Source organism: Sapajus apella, unplaced genomic scaffold (genome assembly GCF_009761245.1).
Source record: "Sapajus apella isolate SASKATOON/1434 unplaced genomic scaffold, GSC_monkey_1.0 scaffold23, whole genome shotgun sequence".
Taxonomy (NCBI): Eukaryota; Metazoa; Chordata; class Mammalia; order Primates; family Cebidae; genus Sapajus; species Sapajus apella.
Genome location: NW_022436963.1, coordinates 9,491,940 through 9,504,509, shown reverse-complemented (window position 1 = coordinate 9,504,509; position 12,570 = coordinate 9,491,940). Strand labels below are relative to the sequence as shown.

The window sequence follows — 12,570 nt, the reverse complement described above, 5'->3', positions numbered from 1 at the left end:
AGCATTCTCCACCACTGCCCCGTTCCATGCCCAGACAGATGTCACCATTCCCTCATGGCAGTCCTTCTTCCTCATGCGAACCCCAGTCAATCCAGTGGGCTAGGGAGCGGCCACCACCAACAGACCACAGCTGGCCTACCACAGGAAATCAACACGCCATTATGGGTAAGACAGGACACTTTGTTCAAAATAACTTCACTCCAGGCTTTTAACCAGGCCAGGAAAAACTGGGCTAATATTTAAGCACCCAGAACTACCACGAAAGCAAATTAGAAGCTAGCAGGTCGTTGAATGTTTCCGGCAGTACTTCATGGGTTGCCTTAGCTAAGAATCCTGACGTTAAGGCAACCAACCAACACTTCGCTAAATGCCTCCGCCTGGGAAAGTTCTGGGGTTCTAGAGAAGCTGGCTTTTGGCTCTGGGAGACAACAGAGAGCCTGAAACATAAAAAAGCACCATCCATACCTGATGGAAAAACCACAAAGGATTGTCTTTCTGTTGCTAGGCACACAGATGGCTATTTGCTTTGAGCTCGCAGGTCGGCCACAGGGGCCAAACTGTGACCCCTTTCTGCAAGAGGGATTTGGAAGCTGATGGCATTCACCAGCCTTTCCCAATTTTCAGAAAGTTTTGTTGCTGCAAAAACCAGGAGATGTTCATCTCCACTGTTGCCTGCCAGGTCGGAGCCACTACCTCACCCCTCCTGTGCCTTCTACCCATTCCCTGTGCCCAACTCTCTCTCAATCCAAGTGTTACAAAACTCCAAAAGGAGCCTGTAGCTCTCAATTCTGTCACCAAGCCCCATTCTCATTCTTCACAGCAATCATCACAAGTTTTAGTTGTATAAGCCCTAGCCAGTAAGCTCCCTGAGGGTAGGAACATTGTCTTACCCATAGCTGAAATTCCCTAGACTAATGATCACAGGAATTAGTGATATAATAAAATCTATATTGAATGGGCCGCAAGCACAAGTTTGAGGAGAAACACCCCATTTTAAATGACTTGAGGCTTAAATGAGTATCTGAGTAGAATGTCAATACTTTCTGATCAATGTGAGAGAAAGAGAATGAGCGTGAGTATGTGTGCACATTTCCACGTGGTAAGCAGGAAGCAGGGATGGAATCAGGAAAGCGTGTGGTCAGTGGACACTCCAGCTGCCTGGGAATCAACCCAGAACCCAGCAGCGGACCCCTCAGCCTGCCCTTCCCCTTTCAGCATCATCCAGAGAGAGAAGAACAAGACTCCACGAGGCTCTTCCTGCTCCTGGGGTCCTGGGTGGGGTTCTGCCCTCTTCTCACCACACCTGAGACAAGGCATAAGTGGCTCAGGAACAGCCCCAGTCCTTAGTCTTGTGTCCACACCACACACTCATCTGCCCTTTTAAAAATGAGGGGGTGGTCTCAGAATTCACCACTCTAGAATTTATCCATGTGACCACAAACAACTTGTATCCCAAAAGCTAGTGAAATAATAAATAAATAGAAATGTGTGAGGGTGACCATCATTTCATTTGACTAAAGAGATCTAGAACCTACGGAGAGTCCTCCCCACAAAACAAATGGGGGCGGTTCCTTCACTACTTAAGTCATATATTTATTTATTGTTTGAATCTTTAGAGCAGTGGTTCGACCTGGAGTCATCTTGTCCCTTAAGACACTTGGCAAGCTATAGAGACATTTTTGGTTGCCACAAATAAGAATGGGGAAGAAGTCAGCTATGGGCATCTAGCAGGTACAAGCCAAGGATGCTGACAAAACTCTGCAATGCACTGGACAGCCCCATACCACAGAAGATCATCTGGCCCAAAGTATCATAGTGCAGAAGTTGAAAGACCCTGTTTCACAGAGAGTGTACACTACATCACTAAATACAAAAGGCACTACAAATGAGAATTTGAATCTGCATATCTTGATCAACTCTACTTTTTTATTTTGAGACAGGGTCTTGCTCTGTCACCCAGGCTGGAGTACAGTGGCGCAATCTCAGCTCACTGCAACCTCAGCCTCCCAGGCTCCCATCTCAGACATCCTCCCATCTCAGCCCCTACTCCCAGTAGCTAGGATTACAGGCACACACCACCACACCCAGCTAATTTTTGTATATTTTGTAAAGACAGGGATTCTTCATGTTGCCCGGGCTGGTCTCAAACTACTGATCTCAAGCAATCTGCATGCCTTGGCCTCCCAAAGCTTGGGGATTACAGGCGTGAGCCACTGCACCCAGCCTGAGATTCTCAACTTTGTAAAGAAACCAGCTTTCCCCTGAATCAAGAACTAGGTCATCCGACACATGCACAACCGTTTCTAGTCAAAATTCGAAGCCAATGCTTTTTGCCATGTTGCCGGTTCTACTGAGAGTTGAGATAGTCTTGGGGATGCAGCCCTAAGAAAAATTCTCCTTTTGCAGCTATTACAAATATCAGATTGTTTTCCCTACTCAGAGAGATAAGCAAAATCAAACCCATTTTCCTGCAAAATCAGTTACTCTTTGGGGTCCTCCCTGAGGACTAGCTTACCAGGGATGTGGGCTCCTCCATATGTGATATTAACATCATAATCCCCTGGAGCAAAAGGAATGTACTCAGCACTGCAGCTGCCATCCTTGTTGTCTCTGCAATTTATCTTCGACTCTGATGGTCCCTCAACAGTTATGCCAAGCCCACCAATTCCTGCCCCTCTGGAAAGGGTGGAAAAGAAGGTGAAATGTGCATCATTTATGCTGGTCTGCTTATTGCCAAAATTCATGCAAATTCCTTTTATACCCTGTCCCATGTAGCCACCCCAACTCAATTACTATGATATAACTCTCACATAGGGAATTTCTCATTAGTGTAATATAAGTAAAGACACTCCGATTCCTCCTTTTTCATGCTTTTGTTTTTCTTTTGAGACACAGTCTCACTCTATCGCCCAGGCTGGATTGCAGTGGCATGATCTCGGCTCACTGAAACCTATGCCTTTTGAGTTCAAGCAATTTGCATGCCTCAGCCTCCCAAGTAGTGGCTGGGATTATAGGCATTCATTACCAAGCCCGGCTAATTTTTATATTTCTTGTAGGGACAGGGTTTTGCCATGTTGGCCAAGCTGGTCACGAACTGCTGGTCTCAAGCAATCATCCCAGAAGTGCTGGGATTACAGGTGTGAGCCACCAGGCCCAGCCTATTTTTCTTACCTAATTGCACTGGCTAGGACTGCAAGTACAATGCAGGCATATGCCTTACAACCAATTTTAATAAAAATGTGAGGTTGGCTACAAATTTTTGCACTATCAAGTTATAGAGTTTGATTTAGTCCCAGTTTGCTAAATAGTTTTATGACCATTATCAAGTGCTTTGGTATGTTTTTTTAGGTATACTTGGTCTTTCTATGTAAAGGAAATATACATTATAAAAATAAAAATGCATCTTATCAAAAGATAGGAGACTATGACACATATGTAGAATCTAGCCATAAAAGTGAGATTGAAGACACCAAATGTAGGGCCTTACCTACCTGGTAACCACAGTGAAGACATTGGGCTTGTTGGTAAAGGCCTCTTTCAATCCCGGTCCTTGGGCTTGCACCCTAGATGGCTGGCAGCCTTCAGTGACAGCCACCTTGAAGGGACTGTTTGGGATAGGCACGTCATCATATGTCACCTCCACTACATGGAGACCTGTTCAAAACAACAAACAGAAACACATATTTGCATAAAAATCCCCTATTTGTGAGAAATGATTTTCTACTTCAGAGTTTTATCTAACATTCAAGTCTGCATGCTATACTAGATTATTTGGAAAAGGGGGTTAAAAACACAGTAATGGGGCCGAGCACGGGTGGCTCACACCTATAATCCCAGCACTCTGGGAGGTCAAGGTGGGCAGATCGCTTGAGTCCAGGAGTTCAAGACCAGCCTGGGCAACATGGTGAGACCCCGTCTCTACAAAAAACACAAAAATTAGCTGGGTATGGTGGTGCATGCCTGCAGTTCCAGCTACTCAGGGGGATGAGACAAGAGGATCATTTAAGCCTAGGAGGTCAAGGCTGCAATGAACCATGATCATGCCACTGCACTCCAGCCTAGGTGACAGAGTGAGACCCTGTTTCAAAAAAACAACAAAACAAACCCACAATACATGATATGACTTTTAAATAACATACACTGTCTATTTGCAGTCATGTAAGCCTCTCCACTCCAACCAAGCAAATACTCGTCAGTTATCCTAAACAGGCTACCCTCATTTGGGAGAACACCATGCAGCCATTAACGAAAAGAAAAAGAGAAACCCATGAAACAGAAGCAGCACACATCCATGAAAAGACTGAAAATATCTATACCGGAATATTGCAGGCTTCACAGCTCCAGGTAGTGGAGATACATGGCACCTGCATTTTTTTTCTTTCTGCTTTTCTATTTATTGGATTTTTTAAAATAATTCCCAATACTCAAGAAGAAAGAAATTCCTACACAAAGAATACTGGCACAAATGAGCAACATGCCATGACATGACCCCATAACCTGCTGAGGTGAGACTGAGGCTAAGCCCAGCCCACCTATTACACAAGGCCAACAAGCCAGCCACTGAGTGGGCCAGTGACTGCTGTGGAGGCTGACTTCCACTCTGTCACTCTGCATGTGGCTCTGCTGAGACAGGCCTAGCACACGGGTCAGGGGTCAGTACCAGCCATCAGGAGGAAACGACCAAGGACAGCTCTGAATGAGGGTCCAGTCCAAGGACAGGGCAGCTCACCTTTCTCAAAGGGTGTGTATTCCACCTGGTAGGTCCCATCAGCATTGTCTGTGACAAAGCACTCGGTGGAGGCCCCCGAGGGGTTGGCAATGTGGGCCTTGATGTGGTCACCTCCAACCTGGGTCAGCGGCCGAGAATCAACTGTGAAGTCGGTGGTCGCTTCCCGGAACACATCTGCAGAGCAATCACACAGCTAACACTGCTGCCAGCACCCCAGGCCCAGGAGCGAACCCCTTCAGAACATATCAAGTCTAATTTCAGTAACAGTGGAAAGCTGGTTTTTCTAACTCTCAAATCAAGAATATTAACCCCCCTCCTCCCTCCCGAAAGAAGTCCCTTCCAGAGTAGCCATGGCTAAGTGACAATACGACTGCTCACACCAATGGCTCCAGGACAGATTAAAGGTTGAAGATAAACGTGCCGTGTAGCATGCAGGTGTAAGCCAACACATTTTAAACTTCTTTCCAATTAAATGCCAACATGCTGCATGTTGAGTTTCCAGAGAAAAATCAAGACTTCCGGCTTTGCCCGAAAAACTAGAAATTCTGCTGACAAGCCTAGGTCCTGTTTCCCATGGACAAACAGAAAACAGGGGTTGGTCAGTAGCACGGCCCCCAGAAATGCCATGCACTCAACCTTCACCAGGGCCCCCCAACCAGAAGGCACAGGTGAGCACCGCCTTGTATGTCACCTGGCCCCTGCAGGTGGCTGAGTTTGCAGCTCCAAATTTCAGGCAGCCCTTAAGTCCCAGCTTGTCTTTTTTTTTTTTTTTTTTTAAATAAGGAAACCCACCTTTCCCTTCTATTCCTGGTCCAAAGACTTTGATCCTGCTGGTGTCCACGGCGGGCTCCACCTTGACACGGGTGGGGAAGTGTGGCACAAGTTCGCCACCATATTTCATGGTCAGCGTGTACATGCCGGCTGTCAGAGGCACGTAGGTTACAGCGTAGGTGCCATCTTTGTTGTTCTGAATACTGACTTCGGCTTTTGTTCCCGAGTCTGAGATGGCTTCCAGGTCCAGGGCCCCCGGCCCTGCTTCTGAGCAGTCAACACTAAGGAGCCCAGCTTCACCCACCTTTCCATGCTCGAGACCTGGTCCCGATGCCACGACTTTAGAGGGGTCAAAAGGCATTTCAATGTCAGCTTTGAAGGGAGACCCAGGTATGTGGACTTCTTCAAAGAGGATGTTGACGAAGTATTCCCCGGGTTTTGTGGGAAGATAAGAGACGGAGCAGGTCCCGTCGCCATTGTCAGAGCACTCGATTTTGGCCTCGCAAGGACCTTCCACCGTTAGGCCCAGACCTCCAGTCCCAGCTCCTTTGGTGTCGATGGTGAACTCGGCAGGCTTGCCCACGAGACCGCCTTTGAGGCCGGGACCGTGGGCCTTCACCTATTTGAGCAAAGAATAAAGTCAAACTCCACTGAGATCACTGCTCAGCCAGCACTGCTTTCAACATCCATGCATGTCATCAGCAAGGAAGTACATCATAGCCAGGCAGACCTTCTCTTGGGGCTTCACGTGTCACACATGCATGTGAGTTACAGCCACAACAGTCAATGCAGCAAATGCCTCAGAACTCAATCACCAGTGAAAAGGCACAGGAGAGAGGCATGGTCCTCGAGCAGCAGGAGCAGGAGGGGCCCTCCAAGGCTCTCCTCTCTCCTGCCACACCTAACCCTTCTAAATCACAGGCCAGGACTTCGAGACATAACATCCATTCCAGCAAACATACGTGAGATCCCAGGTTGAGGGCAAACGGAAGGGCTCTTGTGGACTTGGCTGTGGCTTGGGCTGCTGCACTTTGCTCAACAAATTCTGCATAATAAAAAAAAACTAAGCTTTTTAAAAAAGAGGGAGGAATGAGGCTTTTGTCTCTGATTCAACAAATAAGACACCTTCATAGGATTCATACTACTGAGACCACTTGATTCTTCTACAACCTCTTGAGTCAGAGAATTACTATGAAGAAATGATGATGGCCTTTTCTTTTTTTTTTTGGAGACAGAGTCTTGCTCTGTCACCCGGACTGGAGTGCAAAGGCGCGATCTCAGCTCACTGCAACCTCTGCCCCCCAGGTTAAAGAGATTCTCCTCTCTCAGCCTCCCAAGTAGCTGGGATTACAGGCATGTGCCACCACGCCCAGCTAATCTTTGTATTTTTAGCAGAGATGGGGTTTCACCATGTTGGCCAGGTTGGTCTCGAACTCCTGACCTCAGGTAATCCATCCATCTCGGCCTCCCTAAGTGCAATGATTACAGGCGTGAGCTACCATGCCCAGCCAAGAATAATTTATTTTTATATTACATGATTCTAGCTTCTGTAGGGTGAGCTCTGTCTGTGTGCTGGGTGCTGGGCAGAAGCCTCAGCGTTTGCTATGTCACCTACCCCTTACAGGCTGGTTTTGTAGTGAGGATTGTGATTATGCTAACAAGCGAAGAAAGAAGACTCAGGAACAGGGTGCCCCTCACCAAAGTCTTATAGTCAGAGAGCAAGAGGAGGAGCAGGGCTGTGGACCCACCTGCCCAGGGGACTTTTCACAGTGAATTGTGAAGACTTTCATCACAAAGCAATTTTCAAAAGGTCTTTGCCAGGAAGAAGCAGAGAGGCACTATGGTGTCATGTTTGACAACAATGAGTTCTGGGACAAAAGCAAAAGCTGACCTTGGTGGGATCTGGTGGCAGCGAGGCCTCCACTGCATAGGGGCTCCCGGGCACGGGGTGCCCATCGTAGGTCACATCTACAGCGTAGAGCCCCTCCTCCCGAGGGATGAACTTGGCCGTGCTGCTCTCCCGGCCCGTCACAGGTGTCACTAGGCATGGCACGACCTTCCGAGACGGGCTGAGGATTGTCACATCCAGCTTCCCCTGGCCTCCTGCTCCCCTGGTATCAATGGTGAACTCCTGATCCTTCCCAACTTCCACCCCTGGAAAAGAAACACAAGCTGAGGTGAAGAGCTTACCATTTTCAGCAGCGGCAGCAGCACAGAAGCAAGGGTTATTTGGACACGGGACTTTTCTGAGCCTCTACCACAGGCAACAGCTGCTGCAGAGGACAAGTGGCAAAGCTGAGTAAGTATCATCAGCATCTCAGCCTCGGTAACAGCCCGTGTAGGCACAATAATCCATTAGTGACGACAGGGATAACGGCTATCATTTACTGAATGTATTTTATATGCCAAGCACAAATATGCTACACTGTCTTAATTTTCACCACAATCCTATGTGGTATTTATTATTAACCACTGGCTTTAACAGAAGGGGAAACTGACGCTCAGAGAGGTTAAGTAACTTGTCCAGGGTGACATATGCAGCAGGCTGCCAAGCTGGGACTCAAAGTGAAATTTACCTGACTCCACAATCTTTGCTGACCAGAAAGCTGTAATCTGACACTTTCTTCTCTTGTTTACTTATTTTTGGTGTTAACTTTATATTCAAACACCCCCATAAGTCAATGCTTTATTTACTAATTCTTGGCAGCCAACTCCATCTAATAGGCACCCCTCCCCCTCACGAGAGCAAAAGTCACAGAGCTGCCAAATGCAAGGCCATCGAAGCAAGTGCTGAGAACTGACTGTGCCATGATGGTTTCCAAAAGGTCTCTGCAAAGCAAGGCTGCAGGAAACCCAAGCATTAGATTAGACAAAAACAGGGAAAGGACTTTACCCAAAACAAAAGCACTGGGAACACAGGGCCCCCACCACAACCCAGAGAACCTTGACTCTGAAGCAACACAGGGCCTGGCAAGATGGACACTGCCGAACCACAAGCAAGGAGGTCCCAGATCGCTACCTCCCAAAGGAAAAGAAGCTTTCCTAATTGGCATCCTGCTTTTCCTGTTCTGGAGTCAAAGCTCTCAATGTCTCAGGGAAAGGAGTGACAAGGGGACACATGACAGGGTTGGGCAGTGAACGGTCACACACCCAGAGCTGGCTGCCCAGCCACAAAAGCCAACAGCAAGCTCTCGCTTTGGATCTCCGCGACTGGAAGCCGGCCTTGGTCACAAGTTGTGCATTTGGGTCACAAGTAAAGGAATATGCTCTCCGATGGCACTGCCAGTACCCTGGAGAAACCCCCACAGGTGGACACAGGAGGCCCCATCCTGGGGGTATGCATTTGGCCCTGCCTCAGTAAGCCTGAAACCAGGTGAAAGTGAGCCCTGAGGTGCAATCAGTCTGGGGCACTCAGCCGTGAACACCAAAGGAAAAGATGTAGGAGTGAATGATTCCCGAGATGCACTGTCAGAAGGCAGGCTGAAGACACAGGTTTATACAGCAGGCTAACTTTAATGCAAAGTAAGTACAGCCAAACGTTTTCCAAGGGCACATCTCTATGTATAGACACAGTGAGATCTGGAAGAACGGAAACTGAATTGACAACTTTGATTAACCCTAGTGAGCAGGAGAGGTGAGGGTCAAAGTGGAATTACCCCTTCACTATAATTTTTTTAGATGAAAAATGGCTTTATTTTCACTTGTATAAAAAATTGTTTTATGAGGATGTGCTGAACATCTGAAGCTGAGTGGTAAGTACATCAGTGTTCATGTTTTAATATTCTCTTTCCTTTTCTATGCTTGAAATTTTTCCTAGTAAAAAAATTAGAAAATTTAAAAGCAAAATGAGCTTATATTACTAAAATCCCTAACAAGCTGAAGGAATGGGGATGGGGCAGAGGCATGATGGTAGTGACTTCTGAGTGCCAGGGACTTGGCTTTTATGCCTGACTCACGACCTTAATGTGGATTCAGTTGCCAAGGATAGCTGGCACAGTTAGAAACTCATCAGAAAGCGACGTGGCCCAAATTCTTTTTAATGAAAACTTCCTACTGCAATGCCAGCAGTTACTGAGGGCTGACTACGTGCCAGCCTCTGAACCATTAGCTCATATAATTTTCACAATATTCCCAAGGATCTTCTCAAAGCTCTCCCCACCAACACCCCCCCAACTGTACAAATGAGAAAGCTGAGTCTCGGTGAGGCTAAGGGGCAGACACAGTCACAGTTACTTCACAGCACGGCCCTAATTCAAACCAAAGTCTGTGCAACTGCAAAGTCTCTTAATGTAGAATTTGCTTCTCTGCGAATTCCATCTTTTGAAGAAAATCTAACCAGCAGCCACGCTGTTGGGTGTTCATCAACAACCCATCTGCCCTCCATTCAGGCACTTACTGTTTTCCAGCCCATTGAGTTTTATCTTGCTCAGATCCAGCGGTGCGGCAACACCCACAGTGAAAGGGCTTTTAGGGATGGGATCGCCACCATAAGTCACCAGAACCTGCATGTTACCCTGGAAAAATAGAGAAAATCTAGTTTACCTTTGGGTACCAACATGCTAACTTGATATTTAAACTCCCCTCCAGATCCCTCACTCTTGCCACAGACAGAGGAGACTTGATTCCAGTCAATGTATAAGTATCTTAGATCGATGTCTTTCAGCTTTTGACCACAAGGCAAGAATAACAGAAAAATCAGATCACATAAGAACAGTTAATAATAACAAGGCAACTTAATGAGCATTTTCTGCACATCAAGTGCCGTGTTACGTGCTTTTATGTATTTCCTCAATTCAAGATCCAAACCATCCTAAGGGGTAGTTCCTACTGTCACCTGATTTTTTCAGGAGAGGAAACTATGGCTCAGACTGGTAAAGGAATGTGCCCCAAGTCACACACCTTGGTAAGGTGAAAGCCAGGCCTCATCCCATGGCCCCCAAACCTCCGCCTAGCTGCTCTGCCACACCACCTCCCCATCAGCATACCCAATGCCAGCCACAGGTACAGCAGCTGGGTCTGGGGCCTCTAATCAAACAGAACCATTTCTGTCCTGGGAATCAGTTTCAGGCCCCCAGGCTGCAAAAGGGATTTGTGAGAGTTCACCTAGACCTGTGCTAAGACCACCGCACAGTGTCTGAACCTCCATTTGTATGTGAAAAAAATCAAGTTGCAAGTGTGAAGGCAGACGGTGCTTGCGGGTTTGGCAGGCCCCCTCACTAGCCGCCAGGGTGGCAGTGTGACATGGAATGGCCATGTGTGCGCTGTTTGTCTCCTCTGGCCGGTTCCAGACTGTCACACAGCTGGCTTCCTCTCTCCACGGTTGGCCAAGTTCCCCCGCTCCAAACTGACTCTCCAAGAAAGCTCATGGCTGTCTCAATAGATCAAGATCCCCTTCACCTCAATCGACCAGGCGTAATGTAACAGGAAAGTGGGAGGGAGAGACGAGTTCCCCCCAAGAATCCAGCGGTCTGGCTGGAATGCAGGGCCTGCTGAAAGCTGTTGCTGATCAAGTGTTAAAAGGGTATATAGCATTTGGCCTATGTATATATTGCCACATTCCTTTTGTAATAAGGAAGGGGGTAAAGGCCAAGAAAAAATAAACTGGTTGCATCAATGAAGGGAGGATTAATTTTCCAGGATTTTTAAGCACTGCACACAAAACCAACTGGCCCCCTGTCTCATGTGTACAGTATTTCTGGTAAAATGTGCACAGGTCAAATTCAACAGAGCTGGGAGCCAGCCAAGGGGCAGGAAAGGTCTCCTCCTTGTACTGCTTAAGACTGACTCGCTACTTCAGTCAACGTGGCATTCCCAACGTGTCAGCTCTTCCCGAGCTTCCGTTTCCCCACAGACTCTAACAACTCAGGGACTCGCTAGGCAGACTTCAGGCTAACCAGAAGTCTTGGAGATACCTTCTCCCTCGCCCGCATAAAGTTTTCTGGCTACTTCTCTGAAGTGCTAAAAAAGAGAGAGAAAAATCCTCTTCCAGTTAAGCCCACCCATCTCATAAAAGAAAGTATGCTCTTGTTACCAGTCAAAAACAAAACAAAAACTCAGATAGGAAATGAACTCTACCTCAAATAACCTAATAAAAGGGAGGGAAAAAAAACTCAGAGATTTACACCTACAAGCCCTACGGCATTTTAAGGCACCCCCTGAGGCCCCAGCTAAGGAATGGACTGAATTTATTCCCCAACAGGGCTAAGTGTGGGATGGCTGAGTGGTGATGGCCAGTGCATTTCACCACGGCTTTACCGGCTGTGAGGCAGCTTTACTCTCCTCTACGTGCTTCTGAAACCTGAATCTTATTCTTCAAAATACACATACACAAGACATTGACCAGACAGCTCAGAAGAGGACGGGACTGAGAAAGCCATCTCATCTCTTCCAGAGCCCTCCAGGAGCAGCCAGGACCACCATGTCAAGAACATTTCAAGGTAGAGACTGTTACCCTGTGAGGGTCTGTGAGCTCACAGGGACTCCTAAAGGTGCCAGAGTAGCAAGTGGAGTTGTCCCCATTCCTAGTGGCTCCCAGCACAGCATGTAATGGAGACATTACCACCAGCTTCTCAAACTACTCTGCCCGGGGGAACCTGGGGTGAGAAATTTAAGCTGCTTGGGGCCACCCACAGCCAAAAGAAGAGAAGATAAAAAAAAGTCCTCCGGGAATTTACTTCTCTTCTAGAAAATCGAGTCTTTGACCTTTGGTGCGTCCTCAAGCCTCAGCCCCAAAAGTCCACTCCTCTAAGGCAAAATGAGCTCTGACCTTGCATCCTCACAGGGACTCACAGGACCCGCCACCACCCACATCACTCGTCCACCCCAGGCAGGCAAGCACCTACAAGCTGTCACTCAGGGATTCTGGGAGGTGGAGTGGCAGGCCTGCAGGCGTCAGGGAGCAAAACCAGCAATCATCAGGGACCTGGATTACACAGGTGGGGTCTCGGCTCCCCACATGGCACAACCTGTGTTCCTTAGAGGAAGTGCCCACCCCAGGCCAAGACACACCCATGCCCAAGCTGCCGCCTTTCTGGGGATTTCCAGCCTGTTGTTATTCCCTAAAACCACCA

At 47.7% G+C, this 12,570-nt stretch overlaps 1 protein-coding gene across 4 annotated transcripts in view; it reads right to left on the bottom strand.

The window, feature by feature from the left end:
- Nucleotides 1–12,570, bottom strand: part of FLNB (filamin B) — a 166,966-nt gene that overhangs the window by 45,917 nt on the left and 108,479 nt on the right. For all 4 annotated transcript variants that reach the window (XM_032290262.1, XM_032290263.1, XM_032290260.1 and 1 more), the window contains exons 19-24: nucleotides 9,897–10,014; nucleotides 7,392–7,654; nucleotides 5,522–6,119; nucleotides 4,730–4,903; nucleotides 3,492–3,654; nucleotides 2,516–2,676 (exon numbers count right to left, since the gene is read on the bottom strand). In XM_032290262.1, coding sequence (XP_032146153.1) covers nucleotides 2,516–2,676; nucleotides 3,492–3,654; nucleotides 4,730–4,903; nucleotides 5,522–6,119; nucleotides 7,392–7,654; nucleotides 9,897–10,014 — 1,477 coding nt within the window. The remainder of the gene's footprint in view (nucleotides 1–2,515; nucleotides 2,677–3,491; nucleotides 3,655–4,729; nucleotides 4,904–5,521; nucleotides 6,120–7,391; nucleotides 7,655–9,896; nucleotides 10,015–12,570) is intronic.